Genomic DNA, 20,397 nt, shown 5'->3' with positions numbered 1-20,397 from the left:
CTGGGCCCAGTCAAGTCCTGACGCCTCCAAATTTCATAAACTCTGGACAAAAAGTTTTGGTAATTGACAATCCTTATCAGAATCTCCTATTTTTCAACTTGTGTCCACCACAGATGTCTAAAATCACCTGAGATCTGACCTCTATATTGCAATTAACAAGCTACTCTCTTAAAACATTTTGCTCCTGCTCACTTTATTTGAAGGTCTTTATAAAAAGAAAAGAGTTTTTAAACTTGTGGTAGCATGTTCCAAGCATTAGCAAGACAGGGAGTTAATAAAGGTCTAAAGGTTTCAAAATGGTGTTTCTGGACAAGGAAAGTAATGAGATTCCTCCCCTCAGATGCCAAGCACAGAAATTAAGGGACTCATCCATAAGACAGTTGGGTTTTGGCTTTCTGTTCAAAATCTAAGAATGAAGAAATATAAACAAAATCAATTAGAAAGTCTAGTGTTCATTTGGAGGAGATCAATTGATAATTGGAAAGACTAAGTAAAGGCAAATTAGAGATGTTACCATGACATTACAGAAAATATAAGAAATGAGAGTTTCAGAAATGTGAGCTGCCCAAGAACTTCTGAGTAAAATCTATGCATTTGTAATAGACAAAGCTCATCTGCCTGCTTATAATTCAGGAAAGATCAGTGTTGTTATGAGTATAGCAGAACTTGAATAATAAATTTAGGTGGAGACCATCATTTGCACTTCCCATTTGGTTAGAAGGGCATTGTAACAGCTGTTTTTCTCACCAAAAGCAGCTGACTGGTGATATTATTTTTCAATTAATGATGTTACACTATGAATAGATTACTGCATGTAGGCATGAAAACAACAACAATTAGTGAAAGAAATTCAGCAATGTAACAAAGTAAGTTTTGGTTTTCATTTAATTGGAGGGTAGGGAAAGTCAGAGATGGAATAAACCCCTTCTAGACACAGTGAAATTTGTATGCTGAAGGCTCTCAAAACAATCCGAGCCAGACTGAGTAAACAGATCTAGAAAAAGAAAGAATTAGGGAAGTGTAGAAGGGCAGAGAACAAAGATGCCAAAGACTTAAAGCAGTGTTGAGAAAATCTAAGGGGATTTTGTTTTTTAAACAAGAGTGTAATTTTGCACTGAATGCTCAAATGAATAGAGATTTCAGTTATTTAGAACTGAAATGCCATCCCTAAGTATCTTTACATTGTTACATGCACTAAGCCAAGCTGTGTAATTCCACACTTGGTTGATTGTGAAAGTAAAGCTTTTTAGTTTTACATTCCAAATCACAATAGAAGAAGAGATGATACCAAAGGAAAACAGCCTTATGCTAAAAGACAACACCCTACTGCAGTGGTGCTTGTGAACTGCATTCCATACACTAACTCACATTTCATACTATCTGTGGAAAACACAGCCTGATTTGGTTGTATATGATGTGAGATCTATATTAATTAGTCTTAGAGCTCTAATGTACTCCTCTAGCATAAAATAAAGATCAAATCAAATAGCTGAAACAATGACCTCTGGGCACATATTACTACGTCTTTCCCCACACCTATAGGTCACAAAATCTTCCCAACTCTTCTTGGAAGCAAATAAAAACACCAAATAACATGAAGGGGTAAATAAATATGACCCATGAAAGATAAATCTGCTTTGCAGGTACATGACTTATGACCAACATGTATAATGATATATTTACTCTACACCCTGCTATGAAAGAATATGTGTGTGAATGTCTGCTGATGAAAACAAGACTCTTTCAAAGCTTGTGTTTTCTTTCTTGTGTCATTCTGCTCTGCTTTGTGCTCCTTTCCCAGACAATAAGCAGGTAAGCACATTTAGATTCTGTCCATGTACAGCAAAACATCAAAAGTTCACATTCCAAAGGACCCACCCTTCATAATTCACACCTTGCAGCTTTTCTTTCTTAAAAAGACTATGCCTTATAGCTTTCACACATTTACTGTTTCCCTGTCTTGCCCTGAATCAGAAATTGATGAAAACTTCCTTGCAGTGAATTGAGGGACAAAGATTTTGGAAAGCTGATCTTTCTGATCTTCTTTGATTTTACAAAACCATATTTTTCTGGTTGGTGAAATTAGGATTAATTTCTCTGCCTGAAAATGCAAAGGACCTCCCACTATCACATTTTCTACATCCCTCCCCTAAAACCCTCAAAATAGAAATGATAAAATTGCTCTCTTTCTTTTTCCTGAGTCTGTAGGAGTTACAGCCTGATTAGTAATTCCCTGTATAAGAAAGAAGAGTGCCCCAGCAAAGAGCGTGGGAACATAAAACTGCTAGAAGAGAGAAGCCAAGTCTTACACTGTGCCTATTCATTTCTAATAGAATGTGTTCTCAGCAGACAGTTTTGTATAGTAGGAGCTTGAGATTTGCAGAGAAAGATAAGCTCTGGTCAAGTATCTACATCCCGTATGGGACATGGGCTACTCAGCAATTTCCTACAAAATTTTTTTCCTCATAATACATCAAACTGTCTTTTCACACTTGTTGTACATTTAACATCCTTAATGTCAGTGAAAAAGAAAAAGGGACTTAAATGTTAGTGAAGAGCTGAGGGGACACTTGGGTTATTGAACTGCTCCCTCCCAGGACCACTTCCTTTCTTCTCCCTCTGCATTTAAAGGTTGTGGATGGTCACCAGCATCCAACACCATGGTCCTTCAAGTCACCTGCTGAGAGAAGTCTTTTTCCACAGCAAGAGCTCAGTGTCGCAGGTGCTGAGCACCTGAAGCCAGCCACCAAAGGATGTTCCTCCTTTGTGAAGCACAAGAAATGGAGGAGCAGGACAAGAACTGGGAAATGCACTGAAGGATGGGTGACAGGTGAGCAGACTGCAGACACAGTTCTGATGAGCTGTGATGAGGCTTCTCACACTTTGGAGCTGAGGCTGCACAGACACTGACTGGTTCTAACTGAGCACCTGCCTGGGGAAGCCAACCCAGCCCAGGGTTCTCTGAGAAAGCGAAGAGGAGACAGCCATGGAGAGGAAAGCCCTTGCATAATGCTTTATGCTATGAATATGCTCCACAGCACTAACTGAGGAAGCAGTGCATGGACTTTCTGTTCTGTTCACTGAAACTAAATATGAAAGAAGCTCTGAAAACCCATGGGAGATGTATTTATTGCAAGTTGCAAAAAACTTTTGTCCAACATGAAAGCACCAAAAACTTTAATTTCCCTGACTTCTGCAAAGTGAAGGATGAAAAAATACATAAAACTATCCTAGAATTTTTTCTTTATCCACACACTTTTTCTTTAGAACTTGAAAGGCCCACATTATTTAAAAAAAGAATGTATAGAAATTCCACTAGGGTTTATGTTTATTTATAGTATTCTTCACACATTCTACTGCAGTTTATTTCCTACTTGTTCTGCAGCTACTGAAGAGTATTGTTATCCAGCTCATCTTCCAGTAACTACATGATGGTCTGTCAAAGCACAAAAAATTCTGACTACTGAGGGAAAGAGAACATAAACATATTTTAAAATAGTCCAAAACTCCATCTTTGATTGTCTCCCAACCTGCTTGCTTTCTATCAACTTTATTCAATATACACTTTGATGTCTTGCTTTATCTAGTCATTACTTTGGGTTTATGTGGCAATTAACAAGCTCAGCTTTTCTGTGACTTTTGAAAAGAAAATGTACACATATTGCTATGAGTTTTGTGATATATTTCTCATGTGATTATGAAATTACTTTTTTTTTCACTTACAGGGTAAGGGTAATGCAATCTAATTTTCCCAAAGACATGGTATTGAAGATGCCACATACCTTCAGAGACATCAAAATACATGCCAGTAATGCACTGAAATAATTTATCTCATTTATACTACATTCCAGAGAAATATTTGGTATAATCAGTGTCTTCCTTTTACATACCTTGCTTTTTTCCCCCATACCATAGATCAGAGAGGTGTTGTCTTTCAAAGCAAAATCTCATCTTAATCCAGAACACCCAAAAACTTCCAATTAAATCACTGGTAATTTTTACCAAATTTTAAATGGAGAATTATTACAAATATAGTAAAACATTTGAGTGTTTTTAAGAATATTTGAAGAGAACAGCACATTTTGTAATCAGATTAAACTAATAATTAATAAATAGTTTTTACATTTATATTTTCACCTGAGTCATTCATAGAGCGTTTTAAAATGTCAGCAAGGTTATAATTTTTTTTAAGAAGTTATAGTTTGACTTACTGGGAAGTACAGAAGAAGTGATCCAAAAAGAATGGTTTCCAGCAGCACCAGCCCTGAAGCCCTGATACTCTAGAAGACAAAAAACAACACAAAATATTAGAAAATTGTCTCAGTGTGTCATTTTCCTGAAGGTACCTTCATTTTTGTCCGTGTAACACTTCCACAGTAAAGTTTATTAAGCTGTCTGTCATGCTTGCATGCTCCACACTCTTTAAATCATAGACCCATTACAATGGTTGTGTTTTACAAAATTAAATTTAAAATATCTTTCTCCTATTTTAAATACTATTCAACAGACATTACCTGGATATGATCTGAAATTGCTACATTTGCTCTCAAGTGTCAAGACTTAAGGATCACGGGAATTACAGACATGAATTTAACTATAGAATTTGTTCTGCATTGTTTAAATTCCAAGAATATTTTTGCTCATTTAATATTAATGACTTTGCTTCCATAATAAGTATGAATAATCTACAATTTTAATTAATATAGTGTGCTCTTAGACTGCAAGTGCATTTACTTTTCCTGAAATTTTTGTACAAAGATGTTGATCCATTGACTTCTCAGGATTGTTAAATACTATGCCATTTCTTCACCACATGTTGGTTAAGGAAACCAACATGGTTTTCTTAAATCTTAAAATTGTAAAAAAAAAGAAAAAATCAATAATTTTTCCTAACACAAAGTGTGTTCCAATAAGTTTGATGATTTATGTACAGTGCAACTGTGCCTTATCTTAGAGACAAAACATCAACACATGTGAGAAACCTAAATGTTAAGTGAAGGGTAGATGACTCAGAATGGAGCACTGCAAAAGCAGGAGTGCTTTGCTGGTGTGTGAGAGGTACAGCCCAGGCAGAGGCTGTGAGCACCAGAGGAGGACCACGACAAATCAACCTCTGTTTAGCAAGAAGCTGGGTTTGAGTCACACAAGGGAAGAGGCCAATAAGAAGCAGCTCCTGAGAGGTGGGATAATGCTGTTTATCATGCCAGTGCCCTCCCTTCCACGAGTGGCTCCAACATCATACAAGGCAGAGGTCAACGAGATCATGTCTCTCATGATTGAGAAATACTCAAACTACTAAAGAATATTTTCTTTTCTTATTATGTACAAAACATCCTTATATACCAGAATGACCAACAAAGCTAATGAAATGAGTTCCATATAGAGAAGACAGAAATTATCTAAAATATCTAGAATCCATTCAACTCCCATGTGGACATTCTTTTCTAGACAAGTCTTTCACATCCTGATCAGTCTTTTATTATCATGTTTGTTTCTGGGCAGCACGATCATAAGATAACCTCTGGGACAAAGAACTTCACCATTTCCAGCTCTTCTTCCATTACAATAAGTTATCCCATGATTTTTTTTCTCACATGTGTTCTGGTAGGGACCACTCTCTTCATGTTTGTTTCTGGGCAGCATGATCATAAGATAACCTCTGGGACAAAGAACTTCAGCATTTCCAGCTCTTCTTCCATCACAATCAGTTATCCCATTATTTTGTTCTCACATGTGTTCTGGTAGGGACCCCTCTCTTCAATTCTATCTATTCTGCCTCCTGCAGAAGTGTAGCTTACAGAGCAACTCTGGAATTCAAAATGGGCTTGAATCCAGGTTCTGACTATACCTTCACCTCAGTTTTTGGTACCAGGAGAGCAGGGGGTTTCACCTAATGTTTACAGATATCACTGCTCTTCTAAATAGGATTCCTTGACAAATGGAATATACATTCTAGCAGAGATGAGGGCTATCCACAACGATGAAAAGCTCAAATCTTCCAACATAAAATAGTACAACTTTTTTTTTATATAAGTGTACAGAAAATAAAAAAACTGGTTGCAAATTGAAGTATTCCTTGACAAATGGAATATACATTCTAGCAGAGATGAGGGCCATCCACAATGATGAAAAGCTCAAATCTTCCAACACAAAATAGTACAACTATTTTTATATAAGTGTAGAGAAAATAGAAAAACTGGTTGCAAATTGAAGCATAAGAATTCTCCCAAACTACATTTTTGAAATGGTTGGTTTTCTCTACTACAAAGAAAAAGAGCTATTTTAACACTTGATTTTAAAATATTTTTATTTCTTCTATAATGACCACTATAGCCCAAGAAGTCCAGGATGAAAAAATTATCCAGCACTGAAACTTTAATAACAGTGATTAACTAAAGAGAAGAAAACCAAACTAAAGCAGAATGTTTCAAAATTAATTTACTAAAACTATTTTATTAGATATACAAGTATTTTCGGAAGTCTGTGAACAATAGTGTTTCCACTGAAAGCTGAATTTTCCACTGTGCAGACTTTGCAAATATGGGTCCCTAAGGCATGGCTGGGTGCAGGATCACAAATGCTTTACTTTGTGGGCATCTGCAACATACACAGCAGTGAATATGCCCACACACCTCAGGGAAAAAAACCCCTTGCTCCTTCCTCCTTTAAGAAAAAAAAAAAACTAAAAAAGGAAACTGATGATAGCCCAAAGTCTCCACCAGCCAGTGTCCACCAATACAGGCTGCATGAACAAAATTCTCCAATGGAATTCACAGAAATTAGGGCATTCTAGGACATAGCCCTGAAATTTCATGCACTGGGAATTTCTTCCACTTGGGTGTAATATTGCATGCTTTTTCTTTTTTTTCTCTTTTTCTTTTTTAACAGCTGCTTGGAGTGTTTTGCATCTGTCTTGCTTGTTGGCACTTATTTTGCCTTTATTTATTTATTTCTCTGGCTGTTCATCTTGTGTTCAGTTTGTTTATTGCCACTTTGTCTGTGTGTTCACCTCCCATTCAGGGTTTCATTTCTGTCTTTACTTATTTGTGTCAGTGGAACTGTCCTTTCTGGATTTCCTTGTCTTGCTCAAGGGTTGCACATTGCTGACACCTAAATAATACTGCAATTTATTTTGTTTCTAGCTTTGTACTAATTTTCATACTTAGCTACCCTATACCATTCACTTATCTAGGTCTGCAAAGAGCACTGTTTGTGAAGGACTGATTCCTGCCTTGGGATTTGCTCAATCTTCCGTCCATCCATTCTATCCAGGCCTCATTAGTAGCCTGTGAGATAAACAGTCATTACTTATCCTTGAATCTCAGAAAGTAACACAGTAATTTCTGTGTAAAATCCTGTTAAGAAAAGAAAGTTATACATGCTTTTTGGCCACTGCTAAAGGGTCCTAAATAAATGTTTAATAATAATTTGCACAAGGGAAATTTTAAAAAGTGTAGCTGCCCAAGTTGCATCAAGTGTAACAAAACAAGAGCTGAATTTATGTATAAACAAGCACAGAAGATATTGCATTTCATCTGTCTGTGGTCCTAAGCAATCCAAGAAATACAACAGCATAAATTAGCACTGAATTCCTGAATGCCATCACATAAATCAGTGATATGAGTGTCAGAGTATTTTCATAGTGGAGAAAAAATAATCCAAAATAAATTTAAGTCATTCTGTATTGGTTACATTGTGTAATACTGAATTAACTGAACTGTAGACTTTTGGTGTCAGTCCAGGAAGACTGCAGGTTCCTCCAGGGCCACATGTCACTGTGTATTATATGAGCATGGTACCATGGAAACCTACTGAGGGGAAAAGGTTGGCATATTTTGATTTTTTTCACTTTTGTTAAACAGTTCTGCCACTTCTGTAATATAAAGAATGGCCAAAGAGGGCTGTGATTTACAGAAAATTTCCTTTTACAAAGGTGGTTTCACCAGAGTGTAAGCTTGCCTTTCAGATAAAAAAACGCATATCAGAAACCATTAGAGAAAAAAAAATCAGATACACTTCTTTAATCTGAACTTTGAGATTCATATTTATTAAACTGGAAAGTGTATCTACACTCCATATGTAACTGGAGAGCACATATGGATACAGAACGGTAAAGAAGCAAGGAACAGGCACAGGTTTGCTCTGCTGTGCTAAGCTGATATATTTGAGGTGACTAGAAAAATTACTATGCAAATTGTCTCAAAAGAAGTGCAATAAAAAGTGCAACTAAAGGCAGGTGTGAAGGCAATGTGCTTGCTCTGCAGTGCTCCCAGGAGAACCCTCCTGCTGCAGGTCTGGCAGATCCATCCACTCTGCACGTGAGGACATGGGAGATGTGATGAGACCTTACAGGAGTGTATTCCCAAATCCATCTCTTACTTCTATGTAAATCCTTCTTGTTCAAATTAGTTTTCTTCCTGGTACAGGTGGTTCTTTACTTCTATTAAATTAAAGAAGTGAGAAGATATTTTTGTCAAGTTGAAAATACGTGGTCTTTAGTGGAGCTGGTTGAAATGCTTTATTACCAGTTGCTCTTCTCACCAAGATACACCTTCCTAATGAACAATTTTTTTTCCAGTATGACTATATTTTTGTCTTGATTTCCATGAGCTGTTTTCCTAAAGCCCATTGAACCTTTTTCCTCTGTCTTATCCCATATACCTTTTCCCAAACACAAAGACACTGTTATCTCTCTTAGAGAGAGAAAGAGCTCTCTTGAAAGAGCTGTGTGGAAAAACTAAACTTCACAAATTTTATCTCAATTGAAGTTTACTTTTAAGAAATAGAATGCACTGATTCTTGTTTCTGTTCTGTCCCCAAGGCTGAGCAGTAGCAAGATGTTTGGCTCTTCTGTTCAGAAACAGAAGTTGGACTTCCAGTTCCCAGACATTGATACCAGGAGTTGCAGAAAATAGTGAAATTTCATTGTGGTTGCAAACCTCATAATATTCACACTTGGAAAAGGAGTATTTGGACTAAAGAATGGGCATAAAAACAACTGGAAGGAGTCCTCTGAATCCTCAGTACCCTATACCAGTAGTGTCATAAGTTATTTATTGTCTTCATAATAAACTCAGGGACTGATTAGGACCACTACCCATGAAAATGTAAATGTCAAATTCCATAATAAGGCTTTGCTTTAATTTGATTATTGTTGGTTGAGGTACAAAATTCAAACAACTCATTCTCAGCTAACAGCAGGAAAAACTCTTCAATTCAAGGGAGAAAAATTTCTTTTGAAAATTTCTCCGTAAAATAATGAAGAGGAAATTGTGTGTCCCGTTCAACCTTTCATCACACTCACAAATATTTTTAACCTATTTGAATCATAGCCTCCTAATAGAATACAGATTTCAAATACAGAAATATTCACAGCAAAGGCCAATTTTCCAAAAACAGGATTACAGTTACGGGCTGCCACTTAAACTGTACTGACAAATTGTCAGAATTTTCTGGCATTTGCAGGCTTTGTGCAGCATTCCTAAACCAAATAAATATGATCCTCATGTTCTCTCCTTTCTCTTTCAAGCCTTTAAAGAAGACTTACATGAAGGTCAATTTTTTTTTTCTATTACTACTTATAGTTGAGCTCAAACAGAATATAATTATTAAATTTACTTTTTACTTGAAAAAAAAAGTCAGGAAGCGCAAAGGCCATCAATCATAAAGCAATTTCATTACAAGTACACAAGATTTCAGGCATCCATGAAATCCTCAAATATTTAATTTTTCAATTCACGTGGACCTTGATCCTTTCTTTTATATAAGCAAGGAAATCTGTTTAGATATATCATGATGAAGGTAAGGTGTTCTGCATTTAGAAACATGGGCATTGCTGCATCTAAGTTGCACTACACCACCTACAAGACAGACATTTGAGAAAACAGTATTTGCTGGTGAAGAACCCTCACAATAAAACTGATTAATGTGCCAGGGACATATTTTCTTATAAGGGCAGAAACTCCTTCCTTGGGGACATACTGCTTAGATCAAGATACCAGCTTCTCATCAAATAGTGGTGAATATATACATGAAAGAAAATCAGTAGTGAGGTAAACACCTAAGTTTAATTTCAGTCTATTCACATCTTCATGGTTAATTCAAAACATGAATGTACAATGACAATCATCAAAAATCTGGATCACTTAAAGTGTCTGTCTCACTAGATTATGCATTCAATTAACAAATTAACACATAAATTAAATGAAGATCCAAATACATTACTTTTAAGAATAAAATGCACTCTAATAATGATAATTGCCTAATCACCAAGAGATTAAATTGAATACACAAAAAATCTGATGAAATAGGAAACCAAATTTCAGGAGCAGGAGGCAGGGCTCAGTATGTTCCTCTTTTTAGTTTATAAATAGCTTCACAACACCTGAACTAAATTTCAGTTTTCTTATTCAACATGGCCTCACCTATTACAGAAGATAAACCACAGCTCAATAAAATTGTCTGTATAAACTGTAGTTTAATCACACAGAGATAAACAGTTTATGGTAAAATGATAGAAAAACCAACCTGACTGCAAAGTTCGAGATTCATAACATCTCAGAAGAGAAAACCTGACAATTATGTGAGAACCGTTAGAATAAATCTGATTACAGTAAAAAAAATTCTCATTATTTTCATGACTTATAAAGCAAATAAACTATAGATGAAAATCATTATCATAATTTCAGATCAGTCAAAACCTCATACTTCTGAAGATTTTAAATCCAACTTCAGTTTATTTTGTTCACTTTTCCTTTACAAGAGCCAAGCGCTAAACCACTCCACAAGAATACCTTATGATGTGTCTGAGAATTCCTAATCCCAAAAATGGTGAGATTGTTCAGCTCTTCAGAATTTATTAAGGTATGTAATCTCTCATTAAGCTTAGATCATGGAATGTGTGTTTCACTGAAATGAAAGCATGTTTATTTGAAGGAAATACTGCTATGCATAATTTTTCTTCCTTCCAGTGTATTGCTGAAAGGCCCAGCCCCAGGGATGCCCCAAGTTAGTGCAGACCCTGCACAAGGAGTTAGTGAAAATGGCTGTGCTATCTGCACAAAGTGAAGAGTTTAAGACAAGGGGCACCATAGGGATAAGGGCAGATGAGAAGAGCATTGGAACAACAAGGCAATATCACATTTCAGAACTAGCAATTAGTAGTTAGTCCCAGCCTATCATTATCCCACTCTAAGTCAAATACTTTGTCAGCACTTGAATCTGAAGACGTGATATGGAGAGCAGGGAATGCTCTCAAAAAGCCTCCACCAAGCATGAGGAAAGTATGAAGGGAACAAGGGGTGTTTTCTGGAAAAGGTAACAAGATGAAGCTGGTGTTGACACTTCTGCATCAAAGAAATGGCATTAGGAGACAGAAAAAAGCTCATGTGGGAGCTGAAAAAAACCCAGAGATACACAGCTCATGTGTGGTGTGAAGAGGGAGATGCAACAAGGACAGCAGAAAGTGGCAGAGCAGTAAATCATGGGCAGCATCATTTCAAACAGACAGGAGCAGGCTGTGACTGCATCTGCCAGCTGAAAGGACACGGCAATAGTCAAGACACAAGACACCAAGCTGAGACAACCAACTCAGGGCTGCAGACTGGCAGAAAACTTTTATTAAAAGGGAGCTCAGAAGGAGTTCAACAAGGCTCAGACACAGCCAGAGACACAGAGATCTCCAGAGTTCAAAATGACCTTTGGTAACAAGCAGGTTGCTACAGTAACTATGAAAGCAATAGCTGGGATGTCCTAGAGGGAAGCAGGAGGAGATCAAGGTTTCTTTTCTGCTATATTGAAGTTGAAGAGAAGATGTCAGAGAAAAATGTCATGATTTTATTCCAGAGAGGGGGAGGCATGGCTGTGACAAGGAAGGCAAAAGCAATGTGACTGTGTTCATAGCACAAAGTTCTAATGAGAAGCTGACAGCATGAGCCTGCTCCTAAAACCTTCAACTTTTACCCAAAGAAATGAAGAAAAGAATGAAGAACAGGAATATGTTTTGGTCTGAGTGATCTGTGTTCAGCTTGTACCATGACATAGCCAAAACCAACCAAACAACCAAAATACTAAAAACAGCACAAAGTTTCTCTAAACAGTCTACCATTAACTACAAGTTTTGCAGTTACAAATATGCAGTAAAAAAATTGCAAGACTTTTCCTAGAATAAGGTTTCCAATGCAGTTTTATTTCTGCTATTTGAAAGTTCTCGTGCTACATTTGTTTCTGGTGTTTTCTTTCCCTGTTTCTTAATTTATATTACTTCTTTCTTCTCTCTGGGTAAAACTTCTAAACAATCCTATTTTCTCATCTTCATAAGAGCTTCTTCTTAGTTAAATTGGTTTTTCAACATCAAAATTTTGATGCTTAAAACAAAAAGAAAGGTCTGCTTCAGACCTAAGTATTCTCTTGGAGAGGGAGGCACACTAAAGACCTCATGTAAGCCACCAGGGACTTTGCTATTGCTATTGATTGTACAAGGAAGGTTCACAGCAGGATACAAGTCCAAGACAAATAGCAGGATAAATAAATAATGTTGCCGTTATTCTGCTGACATGATAGGAAATCTCTTCCCAGCAAATCTGCAAATGCCCATTCAGGAGCCCAAATGAAACTTCAGATAAATGCAACTGTCCTGAAATTTCTGCATCAAAGAATCAGTGGGGAAAGCTTATTACCATGTGACAGACCATTCAGTCTACTCAGACACCCTATAAGGGCTATAAATACAAGACTCAGCAGGAATCAGAGAATGACAGACAAGCAAAAATCCCAGCAGTTTGCTCAGTTTAATTGATGACTCCGAAACAACCTTGGAAAAACTCTTCTATGAGGTAATAGTTGTCATTGTTGGAAAATACTTGCTGGAATTCAAGCATTCAATTACTTAATTTTTCATAATTTATTTTTAAAGTGAAGTCATAGTGTAACAGAATTAAATGAACATAGGCCTTCAAGGCTGCTACAGCTTTTTCTTTGTTGACAGCTATATACTTGCCACAACCCTACACTGAAAGTGCACTACCAGCTCCAGTCATTTGAACTTTGGGGCTCTGTGTTGCAGAGTTTTGTTGAATACTGGTAGATCAGAAGGCAGCAATGATTCATAGTCCACAAGGTCTTATGCAGCAAAACATTAAGAAAACAAAGGCCAGGAATCTGTTTCAAAGTCAAACTGGAGCAAATGTATCACAATCCATGGCTGATTGACATCACTTTGAAGGCAGTACACTCCTTGAAAAACCATGAATGTTTTCCAGATGGGCCCTCTAAGGTGCTGTGCAATTCAACTCTGTAGAGACAACATTGCCTTAACATAAAGTTATATAGAAAGACTGCAGCTTTTGAATCCTTAGAGCTACGGCTGAGTATTGATGAAAAGCCATTTTTATGACCTACCTTGTCCATTAGGAGTAGACTCTATCTAGAGCAATTTTTTTTGCTTCCTACCACCCTGCTCTTCTCATTAGCTCTTCTTTATGAGGCTGAACTGAAATCAATGAACATATTTCATATCTAGATCTTTATTTTCACTTCAGTTTTCATTAGGCCTAACGTGTCTGTAATTTATTTTTCCACTCGCAAGTACTTGATGCCTCTAAATTGTGTATTAAATGCAAATACATACTCATGTGAAACCTTTGGCCTTTTGAAGTGAATACAAACAATACCCTGCAAACACTGCAGCCATGCCTGCTGTCTTTGGGTACTCCAGCAGCCAGTACATCCTCCCTGAGACTCAACTGTTGCTGCAGGCTAATGGCCCCTCCACTTCTTATCTTACCAATATGGCACTCCTAAATTACTTATGTGGGAATTAAGAAAGTACACCACCCCTAAGGGCACATCTTTACTACACAGAAAACTAGGAAGGGACATGCAAATAAAGGAAATGAGGATTCTAGTAAAAACAACAGTTTTGAAAACATCAGCAATGTCTTTAAACTTGCACACCTGAAGACTACAATAAACTTCCTGAGAAATCACAAGAAACGAGGTTCTCACCCTAGCATAGGATGAAGACAGGGTGTCTAATGCACTGCATTGAATGTGTATATGCTGAGTGAACTATCAGGTATGCCCACCAGCACAGCATGTAAAGGCAGCTGCTCCATCTGCACAAGATCTTCCCTCTATCAAGTTTCCACTTCAGCTGAAATGTCAGAAATTGTTGTCTAGGGAGAAAAAAGCAGAATGTGCACCAAAGATGAAAACCACCCAGGCATAAGCACATCAAGATACCACTGTGGAGTAAAAAAAAAAGGAAAAAGGATTGGCTGATTTACATTAGAAAAAGAGGTATGTTTGCAAAGCCAGCATGCTTTAATATTTAAAGATGTATCACACATCAATAGCCTGTGATTACCTCATTCTGAATTACTGTATCCTATTGCGGCTGCAGTACGGGAGAAAAGACATTCTTGATTTCTCAGTATTAAAAAGGGGAACTACAGCATAAATTTGCATGTTGCCTTTCCAACTATGTGCAGTTCTGTGCAGTGTTTAAAATTGCACTGCTTAGTGACTATCTTCACAGTTTTGAAATCATATTTAGCAGAACACTTAAAGATATTTACATTAAATAATAAAATTGGATAGTGGTGGCAGAGTGTATCTAGCCACCCTGAACTCCAAAATGAAAATCTGTATTTGACAGAATAAAAACCATACAAAAACAGTCTGTAGCTATTATTTGCCACATTTCCCTCAAGAGAGGGAAAATTATTTATTCCTGTTGATGATTAGGCATATGGTCCTATTAACTCTATTTACCTTGATTGGTGTGCAAGATATATATTTTCTCCCTCTCATTAAAAGTATTTATATTTCTGTATTTCCAACAGTTCCAAATGTTCATAAAAGGGAGGTTGTGGAGGGTAGGGGTGGAGAAAACCAGTACAATAAAACATAATTTAGTTAACATTTTCAAATATTTGAGATTGGAAATGGTCTTGAACAGGGCAAAGTCCTTCATTCCAATGGACTCTGTCACAGCCCTTCATCATTGTTAATGCCATATGACAACACCCTTCCAAATTACTGTGTTGAACTCTAAGCATTTTTTCCACTATTTTTCAGAGCTGAAAACAACCTCTTCCAGGTGTGCTCACTACTACCAATTTTACCTTGACATGCTGGGTTTACATCCAGAGACGCTGGCCACAGGTGCATCAGGCAGATGGAAAGCCCAAATCCTCTCTCTGTTCCCCAATTTCCAGAACGTGGCAGCACTACGAGGTGGTGAGATGAGGGCAAAGTAGTTTGGCTTTAATGCAACTACTGTGAAGCCTTTAGCATTGATCTGAATGAGAATTCCCAGCAAACAAGACCCTTCTGAAAAGGTCTAGCATGAGTCAAGGCTGGCAGCACATTCTCATCCCTCCTTCATCACAAAGCAGCAATTAGTCTCTTCCACTCTATGGCTGAGATCAACTTCTGTGCTCTCTTTGCCAGTAGAGGCTCTTGGCATTTCTTAAGGGCACTTACAATTCCTCACAGCAGTTGTATTCTACCCGAGAGCTCCCTGTTTGAGGTGGTAGGCTGCTATGCAAAGGTCAGTTATTTTCAGCTCTTCTTTCCCATTCATTTGAAAAGGCAGCCTTATAACTGATGAGCCTTTTAGGTTTTTTGCAGGTAATGTCCTTCCACAGTCCAGTACTCAAACAAAAACATGATTACAACACAGCTGGTTTTCTATTTAAGGCTCTGGTAGATTTCTAGCCCTATGTTAAGTCTAATTTTTTTTTTTAATCTGATTTTTGTTCATAGTTATTAAAATGTTCAGTTTCTTTCCAGCAGTTTTGCTACCCTTACACTGCATGCAATCAATGCTGCAGTTGGTCATTCCCTGTTTGAGCTCTCCCTTGGTCCACACAGCACTGCTTACACAGATGAATTCTACCATTTTGTTGATGCTTTTTCTTAGAAAATCACTGTTTGCAGCGGCAGCGATGCACCCCTACAACTGTTCAGCTTCTCATTTTTGAGAATATTTGTTTTAATACAATTTCTGTCCTTGTGTAAACAGCTACTTTTGTTAGCTTAGCCTCATATTTTTGGATGTGTTTTTTGTAGTGATGCTTGCATTTTTAAATCAATAATAATGCCACAGCACATAAAGATGTTTGCCAGTATCACCTTGAGCTGTTTTGTTCCTTAGTTGTTCAACTTAGAGAATGTTTTGAACCTCTGTATACAGCCATGAGTAAGGCTGAAAGTTGTTCTGCAAGATCCTCGTACTCAAACTCTGTCAAAGCCTTTGACAAACAAGGAAATAAGAGGAGCCTGTTCCTTTACAGGCTCCTCTATAAGGAGATTGTAAGTCTGTAAGACTCCTCTAAGACACATAACACAACTATCAAGAGCACTGAGCCTGTTCCTTGTTTTGCATCTAGCGTCCCTTTCCTTCTCTGACACTGCAGAAGCCTCACCATCTTCCCAGGTCATATTCAGGAAAATCACTCTGTCAGAGCAGTCAAAATAGAATTCCAACATTTTTACTACTGAGGAAAGATCTCTTTTTCCCCGGCTTCATCACAGAATTCCCTCAGCGGCATTAAACTGGTGCTGTCAGGTGCTGTCAGCTTTTCTGATGGGATTTCACAAACTTTCATGTCCCTTGAGTTTTCAAGCCTCTTGCACCTTGTGTCAATACCAGGTTCACGGCTTCCAGCCTTCACTACTGATTGGCACAAGGGCTGTCCACAGAAAAGACTTCTTTGAAGTGATCCACACATCTGATTTCCCTTCCGTATTAGCTATGAATAATTTTTCCTCTTTTCTCTTTGTTTGGCACATTTCCCCCATTTACTCTCCTGCTGAAATGCTTCGCCTTTTCCCATTATAGCAGTAGCACCTCCTCTTTATCTATTATATTTTTCATCTTTTTCTGTGTTTCCCTACAAAGCTTTTCACTAGTGGTTTAGCTTCTGCTACTCCTTCTGTGCCTTCTTCCAGATTTTTTTTTGTTCTTATCATTTTGGAATTCTTCCTTCTCCTGGCAATGGGCCACCTTTTCTGCCTGTGACTTTCTCCAGTTATGACTCCTGCAGTTAAATAACATTACTGCTGAGCTGATCTCAGGGCTGCTGAGTCACTTTCACCTGTGTTTGACAAATCCTCCAATGAATTCCACAGCATTGATCAGAGCTTTGTCACAGGATCTTTTTGTCATTCCATTCTGCTCTTTTGGCCAATTTCAACAACTCCTTGAAGTCGCCGCTGTGCACTTACATTTACTGGTTGGCAATGGTCAGATTGGTCAGTGGTAGCAGTAGTTTGGATCAACTCTATTTCGGGTGAACAAGCTGAATTTTGTTCTGTCACCTATCAAATGTGGAAGTCTACATGAGTAACTATAAGGTTTTCAAGAAGAGGCATGAAATCTAACTTAATGATGCTTTGCCAAGAGAACAAAAGATATTCTGGTTTAGACTCTAGTGTCCTATCTCACTTCACAGCCTGTGCTGCATTATTAAAGAAGTAGACAGTGATCCTTCCTGAATTATCCTCCAGGTTTCCAGCAATAAAATTATGGCCTTGAAGCACCAGATATTTCACCAAAACCACTGTGTTTAAACACCCCAGAAATATAGAAACATAAATAGAAATATATAGAGAGAAATATCCTCCATGATTCCTTCCTATCTGAATTGCTTTATACTTTGGGATCTGTGATATTCTTTGCCAGTGAGTGACATAAAGCAACTAGAAGTTTTGTAATGCAACTACTTCATTTTTTAAAAACATTTGAGAGATCCCTTGATCCTTAATCCCTGTAGTGATACCCTAAGAGGAACCATGAATATATATCTATGTTTGCACATCAACATCTCACAATTGTACACAATTTTATACCATATTTCCTGCCCTGTCTTTTCCTTTGCCACCCCTCGGTTACCTGCAAATAGTGCAGCTCACCTAGTCCCTTGAGACCAAAATTTTAAGAGCTTTTGGTGGCAGACCTTGGAAGAAGCACTCTCATATCCACATGCTCATAATCCCTCTACACAGAGCTACAAATACATTTGTAGGGCACCACATTCTCACAAAAGCCCACTTCCCACATTTGCCCGTGGACCCAGGAGTTTTGTTATTTATTACCATAACTCTGAATTTCCAACTGTGAAAGTTGGACCTACTGATCTTTAGTTGTTGTCACTATTATAAGGAGTCTTTATAAATACAGATGTCACATTTCCTATCTTCCATTGCTCCTCTACTGCTATTAATGTAAACTTAATGCACAATAAATAGTTTGGCAGTTTTCTAGATAGAAGTCTGAAGAGGATTCTTCAGAGGAACCTTAAGAAGTTCTAGAAGATGAGACTTAAAACTTCAGAGACTTGTAGAAGTCCCTCCAAAGAGAAGCCTGGCTTTTAAAAGCCAGTCTTCTGGCTTGCTATAGGCTATGCCTATTTATTACCATTCATTTTGTCAAGATCTGAGTGGGAACTCATGAGCTGGTATTTACCAGTTTCTCTGTACAGTATTATTATTACGGCCTAGGTGAGTAACAATGATCATGTCAAAATGAAAGTTGTACCATCACATTTTGTCAGCAACACTTTGGCAATAATCGTCAAAAAGGTCTCTGTTCTCATGGCCATGCTCTGTGGCAGTTCAGGGCTCCATCTTTCATCACCTGCCTTGGATCACACATATATTCCACACTGTTGACAAAACTAGGCCAATGGCAATTCTCCACTGTAAGTACTGCTTGGTCATGAAAAGTTCAACCAGTGTCATCTGAATAGCTGAAGTACTTCACTTCCCTAAAATACTTATGATCTCTATCTGCTCTTACTGGTACATTGATCTTTTTTAAGACAAAAATATGTCTTGTCACTTCCATCATAAGCTGAAGGATGCTTAGGAACCTTTATCATTCTTTTTGTGAATTATTATATATCACTGCCAAGGTGCCTGGGGTGTTTCTTCCTAAGTGTTTTCTGTTGGCAGACCTTTGACTTTTCAGGACTTTAGTTTTTTGAAGGTAGTAATTACCAGGAGCCCCCATGAAGTAGAAGCATTGAGAAGCTTTCTGCAGTCACTTTTACTAAAGAGGTAACCTGATCCCATTTACCTTTTGATTTTACTGCTCAACAGACAGATCAAAATGTCATATATCTACTCTTCATTCCTTTCAGCACTGAAAAGGCCTTCATTTAACATCTTTTATTTTCAATTCCCATCTTTTGCTCCCTTAAACACTTTGAAGTTTGCTTCTTGATATAGTAGCAGTATGCTGTTCTTTCTGTTTAAACATTGCATTAAAAACTATTTTTTGCAATCATTTGAATATTGTAGTGCTACAAGTGGGAGGGAATTGAAAGAAATGCTCTTCTCTGACTCCCACACAGCACAATGGAAATGAGCAGTTTAACACAGCAACTCTAATCACAGACATATATACTAACCTAATTGTGGTTTGCTTCACTAACAGTTGGAAATTCTCAAAAGGGCAGATATTTTGAATATACTTCAATATGTGTTCTTTCATTTTCATGATTTTACCTCCTTGGCAGAGCGTACATAGTAAGCTACTAGTTTTCTTCCTTCACTCCAAATTTCTGTAATTTCCCAATGTAACCAGCAGTTTCCTTATGCAAATACTCATTGTTCTCAGTATGTTTGCCATTCATACAACTCCTCATTTTATGGTAAACACACAAGACCTTTTTCATGCTGTACCAACCAGATAAAAAACACTAAAGGAATATCCAAGAAAAACTCAACTGAATGACATGAAAAGCAATGAAAAATCTATCAGTTTCTATTCCTTGAAAACATCAATCATAATGGAAAGGTTTGTTAATCACCATATTATCTGTTTTGTCTCATGTTTCCTTCCCTTTTCTTGTGAGATACACATTTAGAGAAAAGTTAACTTTCCTGTAAGGTACCAAAACTGTAATTGAATCCATCTCTGGTCAACTGAATGAACAGTAATGTCTCCAAGGCATAAGATTCTTTCAGGGAAAAAGAATGCTTTTTTTCATTACTGATTCTCACTCATTTATATGTCATGATCATCAATGGTAAGAGGGAACCTGGAAAAAAATAAGCACAAACTTTTTCCTAATGACTGAAAAGCACTTCAGAGACAATGAAAGATGCATATATGCCACTTTAGTATTGCTTTAGTATTAAAGATTCAGATTCCATGTGTGTCTTTACTCATAGACTACTTTGGAGAATTGACTAATCATCACAAATGTAAAAATGTACTTTTCATCACTAGCAGGTTTTGTGAAACACAAGATTTCTGTGTTATGTCTAATAAAGATATATCTTTTTACTCTAGCAGATATCTATATCAAAACATATGTAAGTGTACAAGTGCAAGACTGAAAATTAATTTTTCAACCTATTTGTGCGTAAATATAAATATTTCCT

At 37.3% G+C, this 20,397-nt stretch overlaps 1 protein-coding gene across 2 annotated transcripts in view; it reads right to left on the bottom strand.

Annotated features, from left to right (window-relative positions):
• Nucleotides 1-20,397, bottom strand: part of GPR158 (G protein-coupled receptor 158) — a 190,023-nt gene that overhangs the window by 81,905 nt on the left and 87,721 nt on the right. For both annotated transcript variants that reach the window (XM_039712117.1, XM_039712108.1), the window contains exon 5: nucleotides 4,212-4,280. In XM_039712117.1, coding sequence (XP_039568051.1) covers nucleotides 4,212-4,280 — 69 coding nt within the window. The remainder of the gene's footprint in view (nucleotides 1-4,211; nucleotides 4,281-20,397) is intronic.

This window comes from Passer montanus, unplaced genomic scaffold (genome assembly GCF_014805655.1).
Source record: "Passer montanus isolate IOZ18808 unplaced genomic scaffold, ASM1480565v1 scaffold10, whole genome shotgun sequence".
Lineage (NCBI taxonomy): Eukaryota > Metazoa > Chordata > Aves > Passeriformes > Passeridae > Passer > Passer montanus.
This window is presented reverse-complemented; position numbering and strand designations above follow the sequence as displayed.